The sequence below is a fragment of the Vulpes lagopus genome, chromosome 8 (genome assembly GCF_018345385.1).
Source record: "Vulpes lagopus strain Blue_001 chromosome 8, ASM1834538v1, whole genome shotgun sequence".
In the NCBI taxonomy this organism is placed as follows: domain Eukaryota; kingdom Metazoa; phylum Chordata; class Mammalia; order Carnivora; family Canidae; genus Vulpes; species Vulpes lagopus.
In genome coordinates, this window is record NC_054831.1 from 21644461 (window position 1) to 21656134 (window position 11674).

General features: G+C 39.9%; 1 protein-coding gene across 2 annotated transcripts in view; it reads right to left on the minus strand.

The window, feature by feature from the left end:
* The window catches only part of CCDC25 (coiled-coil domain containing 25), a 38728-nt gene extending 27322 nt beyond the window's left edge, over window positions 1-11406 (minus strand). Inside the window, exons 1-3 of one of the 2 annotated variants that reach the window (XM_041766877.1) lie at window positions 11247-11406; window positions 6392-6478; window positions 1024-1063 (exon numbers count right to left, since the gene is read on the minus strand). In XM_041766877.1, the coding sequence (XP_041622811.1) occupies window positions 1024-1063; window positions 6392-6478; window positions 11247-11274 (155 nt within the window). In that variant the 5' untranslated portion in view covers window positions 11275-11406. The remainder of the gene's footprint in view (window positions 1-1023; window positions 1064-6391; window positions 6479-11246) is intronic. The other variant, XM_041766878.1, reaches the window with a different exon arrangement.
* Window positions 11407-11674: the final 268 nt, after the last annotated feature.

An 11674-nucleotide genomic window follows, 5' to 3' on the forward strand; every position in this document is an offset into this window, starting at 1 on the left:
CTACTGTGAAATTAAATGTATCAATAAAGTGAACACCTACCAGTATTTGACATATAGTTAGTTATTCACTAAGTGTTCACTGTTACTATTGTTAAAGCAAACAGGATCTGTGCACTTATCTTCAGGGATAACATGTGTGGGGGGGAACTGAGGGTAGAGAGGGAGGCAGTCTGGAGTTCTGGAGACCACACCCCGCTCTATATGTGGGATTCAGCTCCAGGAAAGACACATTATAAGAGCAGAAGCTGGAGACAGAACAAGAGAGGAAACTGAGCCCAAGAGTGTTACGTCAAAGACATAGGAGTCTGGGTCCCCTAAAAGGTTTGAGGTCTGAGTGGTAGCAACACCCATATGGCATTCTAAGGCAGTTAGAAAAAGAAAAGAATTCAACTAAAATGAAGGGCTTCTTTGTCATTGTTTTTTGGGGCTGGGTTTTGTGAGCAGCGAAAATTATCTTGGAAATAAGTGAAGAAAGTATAATTGTTATTTTTTAAGTTTCCAGAAAATAGTTTAGAAAGAGGGAGAAGAGGATGGATCACAACAGGGCTAACCTCACGAGGCAGCTGAGACGACAAAGGGAACCTAACCCGTGTTTTCTTTCAAGCTGGACCTGGTCAGATGCTCTATTCCACCTACACGGAAGCTTTTATTTTCCTCACTGCTCCCTGTGAAGCCCTCATCCGTTCTTTCATTTTTTTTTTCATCCATTCTTTCAATAAGAGTGGTCTGTGTGTGTGAGTGTGGTGGTCTCACCAGCCCACTATAAGAAGACACACACAAGGTTAAAGAAAGACTCTGGTTCCAGAGGCCTCTGTGGTCAGGCCTGAGATCCAGCCCTAAGACATCATCCCTAGTTTACATGGTGATTACAAATGAAAGGCACCGGCAGTCAGTTACTTACCACTGAATATTCATAAACAAAATGCAAAGCATGATTCCAGGTTTCATCACAAAAGTCAGGTGGCTGGCCAAATCTGAGAAGGTAAATAATGCACAGAAAGCAGAAGCAAAATTGTTACTCACCAAATATCTTCAGGCCAGCCATGCTTTATTAGATCTTCATCTACAGTGAGATACAAGAAAACAAAGAAAAGGTTAAAAAAAAAAAAACCCATCAGATGAAGATGCCAGTTATAATTAGCTGGGGAGAGGAGAAATACCAACCCTTTCCACAACTGTTTCTCTCCCTTAGTGGAGAAAAGGTAATTCAGAGAGGCTTTGATGCTGAAAATAGGGAAAAGTTTTTTTTTTGTAAAAATGGTTTTTATATTTGGGCCATCATAATTATTATTTTTACAATAATACTTATAGGAAACTTCAAAGATATTTCTATTAAAAGGTAGTAAAATTTCAAATTAGGGCAGCCGAGAAGTTGGATGAGGTCTTAGAAGACTGATTTACTATAAGGAACTTATTTGTTAAAATGGTTTTGCTAATCAGTGGACTGCATTTTACTTTTTTAAAAACACCATTGCTCAATTATTAAATTGTAGAACCTTAGAAAATAAAACCACCAGAACTATAAAAAAGGAAATAAATATCTAAAATTCTGTCACATGTAAAAAGAAAAATAAATGGCTAGAAGTTAAAAGTAACTATCTCTGTGGGATGGAACATTGGTGTTGGAAAGGATAGGGTGAAAAACTGATGTTTACACATTCTATAACTATTTCAATCTTTAAGCTATGTGTGTTAGTGTAAGAACAAAGTAAAATAAACAAAAAAGGTCTTTGGAAACAATGACTTACTTAATTCTATCATGTGAATAAACTTTTCTACTGTCTACATTTGGGTTGTTTTTACTTATAAATGCTTTGGTAAATATTTTTAAAGTAAATATATCCATTTTGCCTGATTATTTCTTTCAAGCATATTGATGAAAGGGAACTTATTAGATCAAAATGTATACTTTTACATTTTTAAGGCTAATAATATATATCACTACAGAAACTTAATATCAATATACACATCTAATAGTGACATTAATAATTAGAAAGTAATTATATTTAATACAAAAGCATTATTTAAAGTATCAGATACAAAGTTAAAAACTGTAAGGTAAACAAAATGATATGATGATTTAAAACATACCCAAGAAAGTATAATCTTTTTTTTTTTTTTTTTAGAGATTTTATTTATTTATTCATGAGAGACACAGAGAGAGAGGCAAAGACATAGGTAGAGGGAGAAGCAGGCTCCCCATGGGAAGCCTGATGTGGGACTTGATCCCTAACTCGGGATCACACCTTGAGCTGAAGGCAGATGCTCAACCGCTAAGCTACCTAGGCATCCCCAAGAAAGTATAATCTATCTAACTTGAAAGGGTTGTTCATTTTCCAGAAAAACAAAAGGATGATATATCTTGGATAAAGACACTCTCAGAAACTGCAGACACTATAAATTTTCTGAAGGGCTTTCTATTAGCTTAAACAGAAAGTTGAGCCAATAGCCAACAAGTAATCAAAAAAAAAGTAAAGGGAACTATAAAAAAACCTATTTTCCTCAGTCAGGCAATGCTTGGCTCTCCAGTGACACCTGCTGGCTAATAAAAAGAAAACATCGGAAAACTTTTTTGAAAGTAAATTGCTCAATTAAAAAAGCATTTATGTTCCATCCAGTCATTTGTCTGAAATCATCAAGGTTATTAGAAATAAGTATTTAGTGCTGGGAGCACTAGAGAACAGGGTGGTTTAAATGTGTAATACCTTTCTTACAAAGCAAACTAGGAAAGCTGACCTCTTCAAATGATTCCAAGAGGTCCTGGGGAAAAATGTTCTACACACAGATTTTTTTCCTACATACATTAAAAAAATTTTTTTTATTTAAATTCAATTTGCCAACATATAGTATAACATCCAGGGCTCATCCAATCAAGTGCCCTCCTTAGTGCCCATCACCCAGTCACCCTACCCCCCCCCCACCTTCCTCCCTTTCCTCCATACATTTTTTATTTATTTATTTTTAAAAGATTTTCTTTACTTATTCATGAGAGACACAGGGAGAGAGGCAGAGACATAGGCAAAGGAAGAAGCAGACTCCTCGCAGGGAGTCCGAAGTGGGACTTGATCCCAGACCCCAGGATCATGCCTTGAACTGAAGGCAGGTGCTCAACCACTGAGCCACCCAGCTGTCCCCCTATATATATTTTAATGGCAGCAAAACACCACCCTGGTGTTTCCAGTGGGCTCTGAAAAGAATCTAAATTTATACCTGTGGGAGGTAGCCTGGGTGGCTCAGTGGTTTAGTGCCGCCTTCAGCCCAGAGCCTGATCCTGGAGACCCGGGATCGAGTCCCGCATCAGGCTCCCTGCATGGAGCCTATTTCTCCCTCTGCCTATGTCTCTCTCTCTCTGTCTCTCATGAATAAATAACTAAAATCTTAAAAAAAAATAAATTTATACCTGTGGGTATAGCCTGTATATCTAGATTTATTATCTGTAGACACAAATTTCTACAATGGACATTCAAAGGATTCTACAATCAAGCCCATCCTAACCCACTCCTCCACGAGGCCTTCTTGGTTCTCTCCAAATCACACTTACTCTCTGCCCCCTCTGTTTCTCCAGCACTTATTAATATGGCTTCATTTCACCCATGCTTTTTTAAATAGACATTATTTTTTGGAGTTTTTAGGTTCACAGCAAAATGACCCACTATTTGTTTTTGTGTATGCCTCTCTATCTTAAATGCTGTGAAAGCACAGACTGCATCTTCCCCTTTGGATATTCAGAGTGGCTGGCATACGGCCCCATGCAGCAAAGTCCCAGCAGACGGTAAACTAGAATGGAAGGGAAAAAGAGACACGGTGGCCCTGGCACAGTTGCCTTAAGTCAGTACCACTGGGAGCCCATCAGTGTGAACCAGTATCAATGCAGTCCTTCACTGTGAGAAAGTTCCCTGCCCAGAGTCAAACAGTGCAAAACCCACACAAGTGTATGTAGTAGCTCTCCTCTAGGTGCTTCTCAGTTACCTAAGTCTTGGGTTTGTATCTTTGATGTGGTAGAAAGAAAAGTAGGTTTGATCAGGTGTAGCTCTACATCTACTATACATAACCATGACTGGTTATAACCGTGCTTCCTTGCTCAATGTAATACAAGGAGATAGCATCCCCTTCTCGGCCACATTCATCAAGAGAATGATATGAAAAATATACAAATCATCTGTGATGATGTAAGAGTTACTAGGAAAAATAGAAAACTCAAGTATTAATATATCGCAGACTGCTCCTCCATTAAGTCACACCAGAGACAATGTCATAAATTCATCTTAAGGGAAAACTTTTAAAATTAGTTATTTTATTCTGCTGTGTTTTTCTCTCAGCTAGGATGTAATAGTTGTGCTTAGTCTGATTCTGCTTTACGGCAACCAGTATTATTGCAAAATTCAAAACCATTTATATAGGTCTGATTAATAACTATATATATTTACACAGCTATTACATATAGCACATTACATATTTTATATGTGTTACACTGTGTTATATTAGATATGTGAATGTATTAACTAGAGTTATATATACCTATATATATGTAACTATAGTTACATGTAACATTACTGTTCTTTGACATCTTTTCAGTTTTTGGCTTAATTTTTCTGTTGGTGTCAAATGTTTCATACTGGAGACTACTATACTTGCCTCTTTTAAAAGAATCAAGTTTAAAATGTTGTCAGTTTCAACCTGCACCTAAAACAAACACTGATGGTTTTGGGTGGGGGTGGGGGGAAAGCAATATCTGAAGGTTAAAGATAAATAACTATAGGGAATTAGCCAGCTCTTGGACTACTGAGGTGGTCATCCAGCCCTGGAGTTTTCCCAGGAGAGGGAGGAGCTAACTCTGAGGAGCTAAATAAGCTCCAGCAGTGACCGCTACCATTGCTTAGAGCTCACCCTGAGCCAGGCACTCTAGTCAGGCTCTTTTATTTAACCTTCACACCCCTGCAAGGCAGATACTATCCTATGGTCCTCTTTTCACATCTCAGCAATATGAGGGTTGGAGAGGTGAAGTGACTAGAGCTATTCTGCTAAAAGCTGGGATTTTTTAAATACATATATATTTTTAAAGATTCATTCATTCATTCATTCATTCATGAGAGACACAGAGAGAGAGAGAGAGAGAGAGAGAGAGGCAGAGACACAGGCAGAGGGAGAAGTAGTAGGCTCCCTGTGGGGAGCCTGATGCAGGACTCGATCCCAGGACCCTGGGATCATGACCTGAGCCAAAGGCAGATGCTCAACCACTGAGCCACCAAGGTGTCCCAAAAGCTGAGATTTTAACCCAGATGGGCCTGACTTGAGAGGAGCCCTTTTCAAAACATTATACTACCCCTGTGAGAAGAGCCACTGTTTTCTCCAAGCTTGAGAAAGAGTGGTCCTGTGAGGTCTCCAAGCTCCCCTGTTGCAGATCTTTTCTCCCTCAGCTCAGTGTTCCACACCCCAAGGGCCAGTGCTGTCAATTCACTGCTCCAGAGGAAGAAAGCTCAACTCTGTCACCCTCCTCGCTCCTGCAGTCAGAGGCCATCCCCTAAAGCAGTTTTTCCTTTTAAACTTTAGTTCAAAAAAAAAAAAAAAAAAAAAAAACTTTAGTTCACATTCATTAGTGGGTCCAAAAATTAATTTGGCAGGTTGAGACTGGCTTTTTAAAAATAAAACAAACAGGGCAGCCCCAGTGGCTCAGGGGTTTAGTGCCGCCTTCGACCCGGGGTATGATCCTGGAGATCCAAGGATCGAGTCCCATGTCGGGCTCCCTCCATGGAGCCTGCTTCTCCCTCTGCCTCTGTCTCTGCCTCTCTCTCCTTCTCTCTGGGTGTGCCTCTCATGAATAAATAAATAAAATCTTTAAAAAAAAATTAAAAAAATAAAACAAACAAATGAGGGTATAGCAAAGAGTATGAGTATTTTTTTGGTAAATTTTTGTTATAGTTGCATAAATGTGTACAGTATGGAATACTGTATTTCATTCTGTGGAGAGCATATCTCCTTCAGATATGTCCTTTCAGACATTTTCAAAGTCTGAAAAAATTGTTAACATTTCATGACTCAAAAGGAGCCTTCTCAGCCTGAAAAACCCTAAAAATATGTTTCCTTTATTCATAAATGTGGTAAAATGTACAGAAAATGAACTTTCCAACCAAGTCACAGATTTTTACTTGACATAAATTAGTACAGGTTAACCTCTGACTGACATCACCCTAAATCAAATGATATGACAAAACTCTTAAAGTTTCTAAGTAGCAAAAAGTGGTCTATAGACCCCAATATTATTTAATATAACTAAATTCAAGGAAAGTTAACTCACTGAAGTTCTGTATAATGGGCTTAACTACTAGTAGTTAGTTGAAAACTCATAACCAACCAACCATGGGGGTTGGGGGAGGAGGCGATTAACACTTACCTGCTGGAAATTTCAAAATCAATGCTTTTGAAAACTTACTTTCATATTTATCCTTTCCCATGTAAATAGTGTAAGCTGATGAGTTAACTAAGAGAAAAACAAAAATATAAAAAACAGTTAGATAACTTCACCCCCAACAAAACTGCTTCACAGGAAAAGCAAGTGACAAATGCTTAGATTAGGGGTAGGCAAGACATGGCTTGTAGGCCAGAGCCAGCCAGCCTCCATGCTAAGAAATTACTTCTATATTTTTTAAGAGTTGAAAACACAAAATGAAGAAGAATAAAGCTACAGAGACTGGATGTGGCTCACAAAGTCTAAAGTATTTACCACCTGGCCCAAAGAGGAAAAGTTTATTGACCCTTATTACAGAATAGCTACTTCTCTACTTTCATTAGGGATATAGTTCAATACAATTCCAGTCCTATACTTCTGCCTTCTTCAGAAGAGTTAAAAAAAAAAAAACAAAAACCCAATCTTCACTTCCACCACTTAAATATAGGTTCTTAGCTGAGTTTTCTCATAATTTTATTTAGCCAATATTAGTTATCGTCCAGGTGTGCTGCATATTATAATGGACTCTATCCCATTCTAGGGAAACATGATTTTCAAACACCTTCTAAATCAGACTCTAAACCCTAATTATACATTAGAATCACCTAATTATGTCCCAGCTCCATTAAGACTAACCAGATCCAAATCTCTGGTGGGTAAGCAATGGTGTTTGTTTGTTTTAAGGATCTTCAACTATTTCTAATGTAAGGTAGAATGTTAGGAACCACAACTGAATATTCTAGGTATGGCTTACCTTAGAAATGACATATGCTTTACTGAGCTATTGTCTTTTAACATAGGCATCCTCCATCTAGGGTCAAACAAAAAGTTAAGTTTCCTAACTGAAATTCTATCTGGGTACTGGGTTTCCAAGCTAGTCTACCAAAACTTGTTTGGCTCCATCTGCATCTAAACTCCTGAATTAATAGTCACCAGGCCCTCAGTCTGGACAGCTTGTTGGCTGTTGCTCCAGAGGACTAAATTAAGAAGTGTGAGTGAAACTCTAAAGGCCAGGGAGCAGCACTTGTTCATTTATAAATTCTTAAATTCTTCAATAAATTGCCTTGCACTTTCAGTACTGAGGAGCTCCTTAAATTATCAATTTTAGTTGCCTCTCTTGGGAAGGGAAAAATCTCATTTCCTTCAGTCAACAGTTATAATGACTACAACCCAAAATTACTTGGAAGTAGTTGAGGGAACTGGGAAGGAAAGAGTATTTGCATGGACTTGTTGAGCATTACATTAGCTTGCTAAGCCTCAGCATAGCCAGAACAGCCATTATAATAAATGCCAGAAGTGCAGGAATAAAACCATTTCAGGTTCTCTCTGTACAACCTAGCATTCTATGTGTACGCTCTTTGATCCTGTAATACTATATTTTTACTATAAGTGCATACTATAATTACTCAATCAAGCAGTAATGTTCTTTTTACAACCCAAGCACTCATTAATTAAGACTAGTTAAACACACTGTAGAACATCCATAAACAAAATACCATGTACCCACTGAAAAGGCAGAAATTAAATAGCAGTATTACATACAGCAAGATTCAATGTGTAAAAAGTGAATATATAGTTGTACACACATTTACAACTATATGCTTAATATACGCACCTATTTTCTTTATATGTTTGGGGAGCTAGACATATAACTGTTAACAATACTTACCGTGGCTAGCTTGCTTACCAGACATATAGATGGCTTTTGTAATCAGAATGAAAGTAATTTTTCAAATGATTAAAATAAAAGTGTCTGTGCAGGCTAAGCTGTCTAAATTACAGTCAAGAGAGTGACAGACAATTGTTTGGATAGGTGACCTATAAAATGAGGTGATTAAGCACATAACTTCAATGCAAACCAAGGGGCACTTTACAAAAAAAATTCTTCAACAACAGTGTCATGAAAGACAAAGACTGAGCAACTGCTCCAGATTAGAATAAAGAGTAATGAGTGCCAATTGAACACAACAATGATTTGTAATGTTCCTTTGTTATAAATGTATTATTAGGACACTAATGAAACCTGAATATAAAAGCTGATTAGATAATGGTATTGCTGTGATGTTAATTTCCTAATTTTGATAATGAGGAATGCTTTTTGATAACAGAACATCTTTGATTTTAGGGGGGAGAAAAAACCCTGAAGTATTTAGGGGTAAATTGTGACCTACCAACAAATGGTTCAAGAAAAAGATCTAGGGTTGGGGGAGAAGAGAGATGAAAAAAGGAAAAGAAATAAGTGAAAATGTTAGAATTTGGGGGATCTGAAAGATTACAGAGGAAATCTTTTATTCTTTTTGTAACTTTTCTGAAAGTTGAAATTAGTCAAAATAGAAAATTCAAAATAAAAAGGAGCATGACTGTGGAGCAAGAAGTCAGAATGAAGTTCCTGTCTATGTTAATAGGGATAAAGGAAACATAAATTATTCTAGTACTTTTGTTATTTGTGCCCAAAGAATAGGGTTGATTAGTATGGGAATTAGTTATCTTGAAGGTACTGGATTCAGTTATCTTGAAGGTACTGGATTCAAGTGACCAATCCAACTTTAGCCGCTCAGTGATTAGTTCTTAATTTACATAACAAGCTATCCTGAGGTAGATGCAATTAAAAGGTATTAAAAGCACAGACGGACTTGATGGGCCAAGTGCAGATACTCTGTGGGTCCATAAACCAAAGGGTCTTGAATTTGACAGCAGAAATACAGTTAAGGCTAATGTTTCATCATTCCATTAGGACACAGCATTAAAGAGGTATAAAGCTGAAGAGATTTAGTCAGATACTAACTTTAAAAGGAAAGGCAAAAACTTTCTATTGAGATGTTCTCTCCATTTAAAAAATGTTTTCATACAGTTAAACCCTAAGTTGGTTGAAAAGCTTGGCTAGCTATATGAAGTCATTTCCTGAAAATTCTGCTTGTTCAAGTTGTTTTCTCTATAGGAACATGTAAAGTTTTACTACTATTTTACTAACAAAGTTATAATTTTTTCCATTAACTTTGCCATTTTAAAAGATCTGCCGCCCAAGTGTGTTTCTGTTAGACTTAAAGGTCAAATATTTTTCCAATAGGAAGCAGTTCTGACCTTATAACGGAAGCCCATGAGAAAAATGTGACCCATAATCTGCTGAACCACTGTTCAATTACAGGCATCTGTGTGTATGAAGAGTGCTCAAAGAATTCAGAATGGCTTCAAGAAGAATAAAGCAGCTAACATAAACTACATCTAGTACCATACATCCTGCCTGTATTTTTTATTCCATTGTTGGGTTTGTATGGGTATCTCTGTCGTTGGGAACTCTCAAGAGTGGAGAAGCTAAAAAGAGATGTTAGAGTTATGACAAAGTGAGCAAACAGAAAAGAGGGAGGATGAAAAGGCCTATTACGACTTTTCAGGCAAGTGTGTATATTGTTTCTGCTAATTTTAATAACATGAGTTAAGACAAACCAAACCTATAAAGGCAGAGAAATGGCTATGGCACACGGTGGAAGTCTAGACTACTGATAAAAATAATGAGATGTGGGGATCCCTGGGTGGCTCAGCAGTTTAGCCTGTCTTTGGCCCAGGGTGCGATCCTGGAGTTCCGGGATTGAGTCCGAGTCGGGCTCCTTGCATGGAGCCTGCTTCTCCCTCTGCCTCTCTCTCTATGTGTATCATGAATAAATAAATAAAATCTTAAAAAAAAAAAAATGAGACAGGAAGGGTCGGGGTGGGGTGGGGGTGGGGGTCTCTGGCTTACAAATTCCCTGGGCCTTATTGTTCTCATCTCTCAAGAGAAAGTATCACCCTACTCAAACCCACGCAAACAACAAAAGGGCTAGCTCGGCATAAAATCTCACGTTTAAGATGCAAGCAGAGAGAGCGGCAATGGAATAGTACCTGCTAAGACAAAGTCAAAAAATACCATTAGTTGGTTCAACAAGCATTTATTAACTACTGTGGGCCAGGCACTGGTCTAAGGAAACAGGAGATCCTGCCCCTGTCCTCAAGGAGCTTAGACCCCAGGTCAAGCAGGCAGCATTTAATATCATATGATAAATGCAATACCAAAGATACACACGGGGCGTCAAGGGGGGGTCCCCCAAAGAGGTCCAGCTAAGCAATCTCTGGGTGGGAGTTAGGTGGGCGTCTTACGGGAGTTAATGGGACTGATCAGGCAAAGGGAACAACATAGGCAGAAAAAACAGGGTCAAGACGTAGCACTTCCTGGGAACTAAATGCACCCCTTCCTTGGCTGCCAAAGACCAATCAGGAACACTATCATACGCCAATATTTGAGATATGGGACAACTCTGCCCAGTGAGGGGCTGCACCGCCACTCCAGGGTCCATACTGTTTTCTGTTGCATTCCGGGCCCTACGAGGATATCCTTATCCTTAGCAGGGACGGGCGCACTTCCTGTAAGGCAGTGTGGTTGGCAGGTATCTCCTTTCTCCCTCAAAGTGGATCATCACCAGGACGCAGCCAGAATAAAGGCGAAGGGGGTGAGGAGGAGTCTCGAGATGGGGGTGTGAAGAAGCCCACGAACTCTGCCCACTTCCAGGGAGCAAAGGGAGGTGTTTTGCCGAGGGAAAGGAACTCCCGGGTACAAAGACGGCAGGGGTGATAGTCCATCCACACGACCCCCAGGCCCTGGCACGAGCCATACGGGGGCGACAGGGGCGGACAGAGGCTGGGGACCGAAAGGGCGCAGGAAAGAAGCGCCCACTGCCGAGGAGGAGCTTCAGGATCAAGTCCAGGCTGAACAGCAGCTTGGGAGCCCCGCCGTCGAGCAGGGACCGAGGAGGTCACGGCGCCCACTCACCGCTGCTGCTGGTGAAGTAGAACACCATGATCCCGGCGGCGGCGGCGGCGGCGGCGGCGGAGCGGCTCCAGGGCGGAACAGCAGCACTCAATTCGCCAGCTCAGGAGACCAGCGCGCGGAGGCCTCCCGGTCCCCGGAACTCCTCGCGCACTTCCGGCGGAAGTCGGAAGTCGGGGCGCGTCATAACGCCGGCCCGTCGGCGCCATTTTTAATTCTGGCAAGGAGGAGTGTGTAGCCGGGCTCGGGGGCTTCGTTGGTTTGGGGGTTGGAGAGGGAAAGAAGATGGAGGTAGGACAATTCATGGTCCGAAAACGAAGCGGGGAAATTCTATCTTCCTAAAAGAAAAATGCCTTCGGCTGACCATTTTTAGACTCTCCACCGAGTGGGCGGTCTTACCTTGAAGTTTACCTGTTGGTTGTATCTCCTAC